At 42.1% G+C, this 14,639-nt stretch overlaps 1 protein-coding gene across 1 annotated transcript in view; it reads right to left on the bottom strand.

Moving 5' to 3' along the window:
• The window catches only part of SLO2 (slowpoke 2), a 525,845-nt gene that overhangs the window by 188,050 nt on the left and 323,156 nt on the right, over window positions 1-14,639 (bottom strand). The window contains exons 7-8 of the mRNA XM_068227345.1: window positions 8,676-8,770; window positions 3,639-3,822 (exon numbers count right to left, since the gene is read on the bottom strand). Of these exons, the coding sequence (XP_068083446.1) occupies window positions 3,639-3,822; window positions 8,676-8,770 (279 nt within the window). The remainder of the gene's footprint in view (window positions 1-3,638; window positions 3,823-8,675; window positions 8,771-14,639) is intronic.

The following is a 14,639-nucleotide window of genomic DNA, read 5'->3' as shown; positions in this document are numbered from 1 at the left end:
GACCTATCTGTGTCGGTGCGACGTAAAGCTACTAGCATAAAAAGAACTTCTTCTTTCAGACAGTATATATATATATATATATTAACGTAATGCTTGTTAAAAGAAGTACTTGTAGAATTTAGAATGAAATAAGTTTTTGACCTAGAATGAATTCTGCGAACCCGCAATGGACATCCTGAAGAAAGAAATTGAAATTAATATAACTCGAATCGTGTTTGGCTTAACCTCACTAGGGTTACAGAAATTGGAATTCCGAAACCTTACCTCAGTTGGCTTTGCAGTATATCACAATAGTCATCTCCAGGTTATTAGGTGTAAAGGATCGACGGTTTTCAGATAGTACTTTGCGAAACATCCAGAAAATTCTCTCCACATCAACGGATGTTAAGAGTTCATACTTGAAGCAAGTGACATCTTACTCTTCAAACACACTCACATCAAAATCTTCTCCTTTCAATATTTCACTTATCTTGCACGTAATTGGATACCCCTGTTTCTTTAAAGCACTGGTTTCAACTTTCATTCCATTTTATTTTCTCTCTTGTCAGGCATGGTTAAAAATATATATTTAGTGGGGAGAAGATGTTTCAGAGGTAACGAATGAACTAACAACAATTGCACGATACGGCCAACCAGCCTCCTCCAGTCCCACAATGCGGCCTCTGTACGTGTCGCGAGACAAAGTCCCGGGGCACGCCGATGCCAGTGTGCAGATAGCCGCCACGTGTTGGTGTTGTGTTGTGTTTCGTGTTCTGTTGTTTTGCGATGGAAACTACTCTAAAAATTATTGAGGATTTACAGAGGCGGTTACTCGAGGATATAAATTTTCGGTTTACGGCGAGCATATTGCTTATAAACTAAGAAACTGCGGAAAGAGTCCAGTGGAAATTTCATTAGTTCAGCGTGAAACTGATGATATAATAATTAAATTGGAAATGGGAAAGTACAGCACAGACCAGTCAACTTGGGCAACGCTGGACTTATTAACCCATCCAATCAATAGTTCATCATCAACAACCCGCAGCATAAATATAAATCACTCAGTCTACTCGGGTTCCTTTTCACTATCTTCCGGAAGTGTCCCTACTCCAGATTCAGATGAGATGGGACAAGACCAAATCATACAGACTTTTTAACCGCTTTTAAATGATGAAATGCCACTAAACTTGTTGCCAATATTGCGTAAGCTGGGAGAAATATTTCATTCATTATCATATTAATTAGTTATTATTAAGTTCAGCATTATTTTTTCATTAGCGCGGGCAGAATTGAGTCAATTTATTGTTACCAATATTGTATACATACTGGATGCATATTTCTTTCATTATTAAATATAAATAAATTACGTATATAGTAGGTAAATACATTTTTTTATTATATCTTACCTTTACAAATCCTTTTAGAGAAGTAATTAGGGCCTCACAGACTTCTGAAACGATACGTGAAATAGCTTGTTTTGAAATTCGAAAGCTATACATTAAGCTGGTAAATGATTCAAGACTAGCAGCAAGGGACCGCAGAGTGACAGCTAGCCTCACAGAAGCTGGAATGGTATCCCAAAATACAGTCTGCTTCTCTGAAATCTTTCCTCCAACCATTTGCAAAAGGATTTCAAAATCGGACGAGTTCATCCATAAAAAATTACGATATCCCATGCCATCTTCTAACTTCAGTCTTTCAATAAGATTAATGTCGACGGCAATGTCTCCCGAAAAAAAGGTTTCTCCTCCAGCACCGCTTACTTTTTCGTTTCTTTTCTTTGTACGAACAATAAATAGTTTAAGCACATAAAGCAATTTCTTGCGCCATTTCGCGCCGATTCCCATGGTGCAACTGGCTCTATAGATGTGGACGCGGGGCATTGTATCGCAACAGTCCAGGGACAGTGTCTCGCAACTGTTCCCGTACAATGTCCGGCAACTTTGTCGCTAGGTGTGTACTACCCTTAACGCGTCTGCGAGGCATCGCGGGTGCTTGGTACTGTACGTAGTCCTCTCTGTACGTCTTACTTAACTGTCCGACTCACAGCAATCGACTGGCAACAACTCACCAACAACAGGGCAGTGCCATCACGAATGCAGTCTGGTGGGCGTTCTACACATTACAGATCCTTGTAAATCCGATCATTTACTCACACATCAATACCGAAATGGAATAATATTGGACCACTCCTTCTGGGTGCTTAATGTTTTCTGTCAGGCAGTGTATATTAACTTAAATAGGCCTAAATTACCTAAACTAAAAGAAAGAAAAAGAAAAGAAAAGAAAACAAAGAAAGAAAGAAAGAAAGAAAGAGGACAATTTGCTAGAGCGTATTTTGTGATTTATAACTAAGAAACCCGGTGGTGATTGCGGCGAAACACTAAGCAATTAAAGATTTATGATTATTTAAGAGAATTGGCTGTGTTCTGTTTAAGTAACGCTGCTTTAATGAGATCTTCAAACAGTTGGAAGAAGCTCTAGTGCCCTTTAGCGATATATTTTCATGCAGCATTTCAATTACAGAGCTTTTCGGCCTATTGCATAAGAGTGAGAAGTACATTAGCATTACGAAATGAAATTATGATACAAATTCGTGAAAAACTGACGAACTTACAGAGGCACATCTAATTCCGTTGGTGAGGGAAACAGCTTGTACTGTTGTGTTGTTCTATTCTAAATTTCGTACAAGGACGGGAAGTGTCGGAAGTAATGTCGAACTGCTGCGTAACGGCTAAGGCATGATGTTACAGTCCTCATAGAATTTTTCAAATCTATATATTAATTTTTTTAATGAAAACTAAAGTCAATCAGTCCGGCCATTCTCTCCGGTCGATTTCCTTCATTTTAGTTTTAACTTAAAGGTATTCATGCACAAATTTGTCATCAGGTACTATAAATCACTTAACTTCCACCTTCCTCAAATTATTTCATTTATTCAATTTTGTGTATCTTTGAAGCAATCATATCTTTGGTTCTAATTAAGGTACGGAGTTCGTTTTGGCCTAAGAACACTCAGTGAATCAGGTTCTTTCATTTCCGCTCTTAACTATTCAAATTGGTTCATTCTGAGAAAAGTTATGAGTGCACATTAAATTTGACGTCTCATTTCTTCAACATTTTTTCTCATTGAACCAATCATATCTTTCGTTCTAATTGAGGTACGCAGTTCGTTTTGGTCTAAAACGCTCAGTGGATCAAGCGCTTTCTTTTGAGGTAATAACTACTTACATTGGTAGATTATTAGAATAGTTATGAGTACATTTGTCTCCATGACGAAGATCTTTGAAGGAATTTTTAATAGTTCGGCGCGTAGTGTTGTTCCAAGGAACGTTTAATTCAATTTCTTTGTGTAATGTATTTTTCAAGTGTTTTCTTGACACAATATTACATTCTATTACCGCAGCAGATCATGTACTTTATTTCATTAAGTCGGAAGTTTGCAAATACATTCGTGAGGATAGTAACGAACAACACCATACATTGTACATTGCGGGCGGAGCCAGCGGGAAACTGCTAGTAATAATAATAATAATAATAATAATAATAATAATAATAATAATAATAATAATAATAATAATAATAATAATATCGGGAAGAATCCCCTATTAGGAATAATTCTGTTACAGCTGAAGTGTATTGCTCAATTTATTTCTTACCTGAGTAGGAAGGACGATAAGAGCTACACATATCATAATAACCATGTATAACTGCGATGGCCAGATGTCGGGGACAAAGTCTCCATACCCCACTGTAGAGAAAGTGACTACGACGTAATATGTGGACTGGAACAGATTCAAATGTCGGTGACCTGCTCTCTGGAAGTGCTGGATGCCACAGACGCTGAAAAGCAAAGGTAATATGTCATAATGTGATTATCATCGAAATAGGAACTTGTACGATATTAATATTAAGTCTGGATGGAAATGAAAATCAAATGGTACCTTTTACACACATGAGTACTTATTAGTATCTGATCTTGCACATCCTCTTTATCCTATCTATTCTTTGTTGTAATTTCCCTCCACGTTTTTGCACAACAAAGAATTTCACTGATCTTTTCTACCGCTTTTCCCACACCTGTGGGGTCGCGAGTGCGAACTGTGTAAGCACATGTGGATTTGGCCCTGTTTTACGTCCTGATGCCCTTCCCGATGGGTTGTAATCACTTTTGCTTATTTCTGTAGTGGCTGGTAGTGTAGTGTGTTGTCTGAAAATGAAGAGGAAAGTGTTGGGACAAGCATGAACATCCAGTCCCCGGGCCAGAAGAATTAATCAAAGTCGAATAAAATCCCTGACGCGGCCGGGAATTGAACCCGGGGCTCTCTGAATCGCTGACCATTCAGCCAGTGAGTCCAACACAACAAAGAATTTCACAACATATGAATTATTCATGTTAACAGATAAAAAAATTGATATTTCACATGTTGTGTATAAGAAAAAACTCATTCGTTTTCAAAATTCACCACTAAATATCTAAAGGTATGTATTTATCTAAGAAAAGTGTCCAGGTAAATGAAAACGATTTTACTTCACTTTGTCAACGATTCCCGGTCCAGAAAGCCAAGAATAACCGCCGAGAGGATTCGTCGTGTTGACCACACGACACCTCGTAATCTGCAGGCCTTCGGGCTGAGCAGCGGTCGCTTGGTAGGCCAAGGCCCCTCAAGGGCTGTAGTGCCATGTTTTTTTTTTGGTCAACGATATCATAATAAGTTGTTTGACATCGTAACTGATTAGGTACAGGGTGATCGGAGAGAACGTGAACTGGGTACATGAGCGTTAGAGGGTTGGTCATACTGATAAGCAATTTGAAAAAAAAATACGTCGATATCTCGCGCCGTTGTCATTTTATCAGCTGCTAAAGTTAGCCAATCAGATCGCGACTTCAGATGGGCTTTGCGAGGCGGTGTTGCTAAATCTGCACGCAACTTATGACCGGCTTGAGAACACCAATAAAAGAAATAAACTTCTCCAGGGGAGGGACTTGAACAAGGACCTCCCTGCTGATAGACTCACCCCATAGCAAACACGCTACGGTGGCATTGGCTGAAATCCACGGTGTGTCAGTGTTTGATGCTCATTTCTCGACATGGCTTTCAAGCCCGGCTAAGCCAAGTGCAGAGTTAGCAATACCGCCTCGCAAAGCTCATTTGAATTCGACCGCGAAGCGATCTGATTGGCTAACTTCAGCAGCTGATAAAAACCACTACTACTCAACGTTTTCATTCCTCCCCTGACGGGGGGAGGCGGGCCTCTTAGACGGTGACGCCGTCGCTCAGGCCGGGAGATTTGTTGCGGTGAAAGAGATGTGCGGAGAAGGTGAGGGGGTAGGCGGCCGTGGCCTATACTACGAACTGTCCCGGCATTCGCCTTAGTGCAGGAGAATGGAAAACCACGGAAAACCATTCTCAGGACAGCCGACGGTTGGGGCCAGGCGCGAAATGCAGCACTGTGCCCCAGGCCCGTCTCCCGAATGCAGAGGCGTGACCACCTCTCCTCTGCTGGGTTGGCCGGTCAGAGTACAGAGCATATGGGACAACAACCCACTCTGCATCTACCGACCCTGATAAAAATTACACTGGCGCGAGATATCGACGTAATTTTTCAAATTACCTATCAGCATGACTAACGCTTTAAAGCTCATATATTCAATTCACATTGTTTTCGACTACCGTACCCTGTATAAGCTGTAGTCTGTTGTCCGAACACTCTTCACCAAGCGTTGAGTATTTGACCTTCAGTTCTTTAAGTACCCTCTCCTGTTTCATACAATGCATATAGTAAAACAGCTGTAAGTTATACATTTAGGTGCATTCTTAACTTAAATACTAACCTATACTGTATACTGTAACGACAAGTCAAATGAGGGGTAGCAGGGATGGAAAATGTAGAGTTATTCGCCCCAAAACTCTTGGCCTTGACCCTTAAAAGTAAAGATAGAGCAAGCACGATTTGCAAATAATTTTTAAATAATAAGTAGATCTACAAAAATCAAGCGGAGACATATGTCTGTTCCCAATAGAAACCTCACAATAAGAGCTGTATATTGGTTTCCGTCTTTACTGTTTATAGGATAGTAAAATGTTCACATGATTACTGCGAAAATCTGGGTCAATTAATAAAAATAACTTAACCTGTACGTGACTAAATTTAATGAAGATGAAAAGGCTTTTTACGGGAACTAATGTCATTCCACGCCATCTCTCCACTGACAGCTCGGAACATACCAGCTCGTCTCCTTTCTCCCAAGTCTTCCCACCCCAAACTTTGCAACATTTTCGTAACGCTACTCTTTTGTCGGAAATCACTCAGAGCAAATCGAACTGCATTTCTTTGGATTTGGATTTTTTCCAGTTCTCGAATCAAGTAATCCTGGTGAGGGTCCCATACTCTGGAACCATACTCCAGAGACTCATATGCTCTCTCCTTTACATCCTTACCACAACCCCTAACTACCCTCGTGCAGAGTTCTGTACCCTTTATTTAGAATACCGTTTATGTGACTACCCCAATAAAGATCTTCCCTTATATTAACACCTAGGTACTTACAGTGTTCCCCATAAGGAAATTTCACCCCATCAACGCAGTAATTAAAACTGAGAGGACTTTTCCTATTTGTAAGACTCACAACCTGACTTTTAACCCCCTTGGTGTTAACCTTCTACAGAACTGGACGGCTGCCTGTGGACTTCAGTCTCACTACCAAAATAATCGTCCGGCTCCATGGCTAAATGGTTAGCGAGTTGGCCTTTGGCCACAGGGGTCCCGAGTTCGATTCCCGGCAGGGTCGGGAGTTTTAACCACCATTGGTTAATTTCTCTGGCACGGGGGCTGGGTGTATGTGTTGTCTTCATCATGATTTCATCCTCATCACGAAACGCAGGTCGCCTACGGGAGTCAAATCAAAAGACCTGCACCTGGCGAGCAGTCCGGAATATTTCTCAAGGTGGGAGAAAAAAATAGTTCAATAGCATCTTTGTTAATGTTGTTAGAATTTTGCAAAAGTATAGTCTTACGTTTCAGGTCTTATAAAATATAATTCATATTAGTTTAGCAGATTTATTTTCGGAAGTAAAAGCCGACGGTCCTCCTCTGTGGTGTAGTGGTTAGTGTGATTAGCTGCCACCCCCGGAGGCCCGGGTTCGATTCCCGACTCTGCAATGAAATTTGAAAAGTGGTATGAGGGCTGGAACGGGGTCCATTCAGCCTCGGGAGGTCAACTGAGTAGAGGTGGGTTCGATTCCCACCTCAGCAATCCTGGAAGTGGTTTTCCGTGGTTTTCCACTTCTCCAGGCAAATGCCGGGATGGTACCTAACTTATGGCCACGACCGCTTCGTTCCCACTTCATTGTCTCTCCCTTCCAATATTCCCATCTCCCCACAAGGCCCCTGTTCAGCATAGCAGGTGAGATCGCCCGAGCGCGGTACTGGTCATCCTCGCCAGCTGTATCCTCCGACCCAGAGTCTGAAGCTCCAGGACACTGCCTTTGAGGTGGTAGAGGTGGGATCCCTCGCTGAGTATAGGAAAAAACCGACCCTGGAGGGTAAACAGATTGAGAAGAAGAAAAGCCGACGGATAATGATTCGGTCTACATCATTATTCCCGTTTTGAACATACAAAGTGAAACTATCCAGCTTAACCAGAAGTCTCGCTTCATTTTTCTTGAACACGTTTCCTGTTTTGTCACAAGAACCTCCTTCGGAAATGACCTTCTTCCATGTCGTTTTACTTTGTAAATGACATCTCATGGTTACCAGAGCTTCACGTTCGTTGAATGGTTTGTAGTAATACTTTTACATTTACAACTGATCTCCATTTAAAGAGATCACTATTTAACTAATTACTGTGAATTGCATGGTTCGTTTTGTCCTCTTCACGTCCTTTGTTTTGCACCTTCTTTAGGTTTGTTTAGGTTTCTTGATGTATCTGTTCAAACTATTGCGGGATCTGGTTAATTGACTCACAGGACATACATTATTACATGTAAGAAGCTTTAATAGCTTCATTTCTAATAACATTAATCCCGTATTGACTATAATTATATCAAATAGAGAATATTTAAGATGATCTTAAATATTATAAACAAGTGATCCGCCTATTCAATACAATTTATCATTTATTATATTAGTATATGTTTCGTCCCCTAAGAGACATCATCAGCTATAATAAATTAATATTAATATATCAGAATAGAAAATAGACATAATTAAAATTGGCAAGACACATTAAAAAAACATTGGTGTATGGTACGACATTTAAAATACAATCTTAGAAAATTTTGTTTATTACAGCTGATGATGTCCCTTAGGGGACGAAACATGTACTAATATAATAAATTGTATTGAATAGGCGGATCACTTGTTTATAATATTTACGTTCATTTTAAATATTCTCTATTGGACATACATTATACAGACATGTTTTGGATTAGATATAATCGAGTAGAATGCTGTGAGAAAATGTTACTGGTGATAATGTTGATGATGTACATTTCTAGCATGGCATCACTAACATTACCAACGAGATCTTATTAGTGTGAAATTAGGTTTTGTGTGTAAAAATTCTATAGTAACGAAGGTTTTTTTACAAACGCTGTGAATTACAGGTATCAGAGAAAAAAGAAAAATATCTACATTCATGGAGGAAGAATGTAAAATATTCAATCACACAGTTCAGTGTGTAAATTACTTACCTGGTAAACACTAGGCACAATAAGGTGGCTGACAGGATCATCAGCTGCTGGGAGAGTGCTGACTGTGACTTCTGCATCGCTCTGTGGAGGTCGTTCTGGAAAGTTCCAACAAGATTAGACAAGGAATATAGTCAGCTTTAAAAGTTGATGGTACACATTTATAACAACCAGCAAGCCATGTCTAGTAAATTCTATTGGTCATCATAATACTGGATAAAAAACCGAGAGAGTTGGCCGTGTGGTTAGGGTCGCGCAGCTGTGGTCTTGCATATGGAAGATAGTGGGTTCGAACCCCACTGCTGCCAGTTCTGAAGATGGTTTTCCGTGTTTTCCCATTTTTCGCACCAAGCAAATACTGGGGCTGTACCTTAGTTGGATGCCGTTATACATCACTGGCCTATCCCGTGGTGTAGGGATAGCGTTTTTGCCGCTTACGCGAAGGCGCGGGTTCGATTCCCGACTAGGTCAGGGATTTTTACCTGGATCTGAGGGCTGGTTCGAGGTCCACTCTGCCTACGTGATTACAGTTGAGGAGCCATCTGACGGTGAGATGGCGGCCCCGGTCTAGAAAGACAAGAATAACTGCTAAGAGGATTCGTCGTGTTGACCATACGACACCTCAGAATCTGCAGGTCTTGGGGATGAGAAGCGGTCGCTTGACAGGCCATGGCCCTTCGGGGCTGTTTCGCCATGGTGTTTGGTTTGTTTTATGTGAAAACTCAAGCAAACACATTTTTCTTAATCTGGTACTCACAGTACGAAGATTAAGATTTAACGTATTTTCGACGCAGAAAAAACACACAATAACCCCTTATTGCTGAGCATCTGCTGAGTAGGACTTAAACAATAATTTGACAGCAAGTGGGATTCAAGCCCGGATCCCCTACTGACCGGGCAGGCGCGCTGAGCCCTTGAATCACCGCGAGCCACGCCACAACTCTGGTACATTATTTAAGTCTTAGATGGGGAGCATCTAGAAGGGGAGTTATTCCCTAAAATAATTTCGATAATCCTGTATTTATTTGAGGAATTTTGTCTTTTTTTTGCTATTGGCTTTACGTCGCACCGACACAGACATGTTTTATGGCGACCATAGGACAGGAAAGGGCTAGGACTGGGAAGGAATTGGCCGTGGCCTGAATTAAGGTACAGCCCCAGCATTTTCCTGGTGCGAAAATGGGAAACCACGGAAAACCACCTTCAGGGCTGCCGACAGTGGGGTTCGAGCCAACTATCTCCCGAATACTGGATACTGGCCACAATTAAGCGACTGCAGCTATCGAGCTCGGTGGAATTTTGTCTGATCTGAGCCAAATATAAGTACAAATGTTAAGAAACGCGCCATTGTAGTCTACACAATCCAATGCCCATCATTTCTTTATGGATTTTTTTTTCACGTTGTGTTCTGGCAGTACAGTACTGGCGAGATATTTTCAAAAGCCAGAATCTTCTGGTAAAATTGTTTGGTATCTGCAGGCATTATGTGCATCAGCTAATGCCTGACGAACGGAAACTCTAGTTTCCCGCGTCCGTCCCAATCTTGACTTTTCTAGATTTACTTACTGAGACTCGCCATCAAATTTAGGTCTTGAAATACAGTAGGTAGCAAACGGCCGTGATTTCAAGTGTTGGATTTCCTTTAGTTTTTGACATTTTATTTTGCAACCTTCCATATCCTTTTCACAATTCACGATAGTTTTCACTCCTCCTTCTCCTTACTTTCGGAAAACATTACTGAACTTCGCGACTTGATAAACCATTCAATGAATAATAAAAATAAAAATAAAAATAAAAATAAAAATAAAATAATAATAATAATATTAATAATAATAATAATAATATTAATAATAATAATAATAATAATAATAATAATAATAATAATAATAATAATAATAATGATACTCGCTTTTTACGTTCCACTAGCTACTATTACGGTTTCCGGAGACGTCGAGGTGCCGGAATTTTGTCCCACGGGAGTTCTTTAACGTGCCGTTAAATCTACCGACACGGAGCTGACACCATTCAATTTGGTATACTATCAAAGACGCGGGCTTCCTCGCTGTCATCCGTTGCACAATGTGAGGAATATGACGCTTGGTCTAATGATGTAAAATAAAAGTCTACTGATGCAAATTACAAATGAACTGTTTCCCGCTATGTCGCTTAGGTTTTCAGTTAACTGACACCTAATGCCCTCTTGTAACGTAGCGGTGATTTTTTACAAGTAGTTTACCCTTTCATTCACAGGATAGAGCTAAAATATCTATTTTAAAAATGGCCCTTAGTCTATATGATTGTGCATCTAATTACGGCCATGGTCGCTTCCTTCCCACTCCGAGCCCTTTCCTGTCCCATCGTCGTAAGATCTATCTGTGTCGGTGTGACGTAGCAGATTGTAAAAAACAAAACACAAAACAAAACTGTATATACATATTTTTATAATCGAGTAATTTAAATTCCATTTCAGAAGAAAATTTACAAATTATTGTTATTTGGGACACTAGCTCTGTTTCATAACCTGTACGAGTATTGTTTTAAGAGGAAATACAACTAGGTAACCATCCTCAATTAACACTAATCACAGAGAAAACACGGAAGGGATCCGACACTTCGAAAAATGAAGGTATCGGCCGAAGAAAGACAAGGGCCACGAAGGGCGTGAAAATGAAAGACTCAGAGACTACCTAGGCCTCGGTACCTAATACAGGCGGTGTCAGAAAAGGGCAAGTGTTGACCAAGATAGGTCGGATAGGATAGATGAAAGTTGGAACCTAGCACAAGTAAGCGAAAGCAATGCCAGGACTCAGCTAAGGGGCCGACGTCACCAACCTACGCTCCATGTTCAGAGCCCCTGGGGCCCCTTTTATTCGCCTCTTATGACAGACAGGGGATATCGTGGGTGTTATTCTACTGCCCCCACCCACAGAGGGTTTACTGAACGATTATATGTCGTATATGTACGGACGAGTTTCAATAAGTAATGTAACAAGATCTCTCACATGTGTGCTGTTTCCAGTCTCATTTCAGCATCTTTTCAAATCAAAGCAGATAAACCCAATCTTCGCTCATTAGACCGCACCGTATACCAGCGATGCTATTCCAACGTCAGTTGTAAGATGGTCATACTGGCGGACAATGTTCAATCATTGAAATTGGGGAAATGTTGAGGAAGACCTGCTATAATAGGCGGCGTATTGCTGCACGATAATATCAGGCCTCACTCCCGCAATCGCACATGTGAGTTGCTACAGGCCACGATTTGGAGGTACTGCATCATCCTGTCCTGACCTACCACACGAACAAGTAGAACTCATTGTTTTATTACGGACAAACAACTTGGGCATCTGTACGGTGTATTGAAAAGCTCGATACACCGTTGGCACAGAAATACCCGTATGTGTATATAATACCTGCACAGTCCGCGACCGGCCTCCTGTTAAGCACTTTTCGATAACGGTCAGAGGCGTAACCTTAGGGCCTGCAGACTCCTCGCAAAAAATTAAAAGTAATATACAGCGTGATTCAGCCGCCCCTTCCAATGTAATTTTATGCAACCCACAATATTCATTCCGTCTTGAAAACTTCTGCCCTGCCGGTATGCTCAGACAACACAACCGGATACCTTGGTATTATCGCCTCACCATGATAGGACGCCGTAATGTTATACTCGTATTAAACACTCGAAGACATGAATATGCCTTCTAGATCATATGAACCTGACATGACGGCGAAACACTAAATTGATATTGTGACCGCAATAACCCTAATACTTGCTATAAGCTGCTCGGTGTGCCGAACGGAACCGTAGTGTAGTTGGTAAGGGCGTGGTGGAGCGGGCTTGCGGGGAAGTTCGAGTCCGGGGCGAAGATTGCAAATTTTTGAAATTTTTTTTTAATACGTACCGCACGCAATGTAAGCTCAATACCCGCTTTCGTGCAAATTGTGTATGAATGAACGTGTTTGTGGCCCTAAGAGGGGCCGATTAGTTAGCAGGACGGACACATACAGACCGGAAATAATAGAAACACAAGTGCTCTGACAATGTTTTACCGCAGCAAATGCTCGATGTGATGACCGTTTTGGTTTATGCACATTAGGGCACGGTGTCCAATAGATCGTCTTGCGCGCTGAAGCATTCCAGGTGTAATTGCTCGGCAGGCGTCCGTGATGAGTTGCCGGAGCTGGTCGGCGTTTTCTGGCATTTGAGTGTAACGACGTTCTTCAAATGTCCCCACAAGAAAAAGTCTAACCGCGTTAAATCCGGTGATCTGGCGGGCCAAGAAACAGGGCCTCCTCACCCTATCCATTTTCCTAGCAGTTCCTCGTTCAGATGGTTACGAACGGGCAAAGTCGAATGTGGTGGAGCTCCATCCTGTTGTAACCACATCGTAAAACGATCGTGCAAGGACACATCCTCGAGCAGCAGTAGGAGTTCCTGACGCAGAAAGTGCAGGTAGCGAGGGCCCGTCCAATGGCCCTCAAAGAAATAAGGTCCAATCAGGCACCCCGCCAAGATTTCACACGAAACATTCACTCCCCATCCTACTTGATGGGCCGCCTGTCGCACCCGACTCCAATAGTGCATGTTGTGGCGATTGACGTTACCATTATTGTGGAAGCGCCATTCGTCCGAGAACAAGATGTGCGATACGAATACTGTATCATTGTCTTCCTGCCTGATAGTCACCGGCAGAACTCCACTCGAGCTTCGAAATCCCGCCCATGGAGCTCTTGGTGTAGCTCAAGATGGTAAGGGTGAAATTTATGTTCATGCAGTATTCGCCGGACGGACGGCTGGCTGGTGTTCACCTGTCGTGCAATCACCCTTGTACTAAAGTGTGGATTAATACGAGCTGCCTACATAACGGCCTCTTCTGTTTCACCCGATGTAACGGGCCTATCGCGGACTGGTGGCTCGTTGGAAATCACGCCTGTTGTCCTTAGACGTCTTTCAACACGGCGGAGTGTCGTAGCAGCCAGGTGTCACCTGTTGGGATACCGTTCCTGCTACAGACGTAGTGCGTGGCACGCGTTTTGTCTTGCTTCCTCATAAGTGAGGAGCATGTCAACGTATCCCTCTGTGGTAAACATGCCGTATGACAGTAGAGATTACAGTACATTTAGGCCCTAACCAGCGGAGTATGCGAAGGGCTCAAGATGAATAACAGCGTCATTCTACTGTTTGAATGTGGCAAACGTGGGCCTGTGTTTACGTATTCGAACATCATACCGATGCAAAAATATTTGAACGATGCAGGATTCGAACCGCCGCTGGCACATTCCATCGATTGCTAAGCGAACGCCTAACCACATGCGCTACTTTACACTGCTGGAGACTTGCTGATAGTACGACGACAGCAGAGTACATACGCCATGGTTAGCATGCTAGCCTTTGGTCACAGGGGTCTCGGGTTCGATTCCCGGCAGGGTCGGGAATTTTAACCATCATTGGTTAATTTCGCTGGCACGGGGCTGGGTGTATGTGTCGTCTTCATCATCATTTCGTTCTCATCACGACGCGCAGGTCGCCTACGGGTGTCAAATTGAAAGACCTGCACGTGGCGAGCCGAACTTGTCTTTGGACACTCCCAGCACTAAAAGTCATACGCCATTTCATTTAATTATTGAACTGTTACCTAGTTTTATGCATTGATTCCCCTCTTCGTTACACCCGGTCACGAGGCACTAACATAGTTACATGGTAAAAGGACGTTGCTACATGATTTCAAGGCGTCATGTTTTGCGAACGGATGATATAACATTTCGCCTGCAGGCGAATAGTACACCTATAACCACGTACACGTTAGTTGGGCTGTGGTAAACGATATTGGAAGGGGCTCTGCACGGAAATGGTCAGGGCAGTTTTGTATACTGGGGCTAAAGAGTTTGCCATTTGGTTATTATTGCACAGCTGCCGTCCCACACAACACTGGGCTCGCTCCTCATGAAAGACCTGCACCAAAT

This window comes from Anabrus simplex, chromosome 4 (genome assembly GCF_040414725.1).
Source record: "Anabrus simplex isolate iqAnaSimp1 chromosome 4, ASM4041472v1, whole genome shotgun sequence".
Classification (NCBI taxonomy): Eukaryota; Metazoa; Arthropoda; class Insecta; order Orthoptera; family Tettigoniidae; genus Anabrus; species Anabrus simplex.
This window is presented reverse-complemented; position numbering and strand designations above follow the sequence as displayed.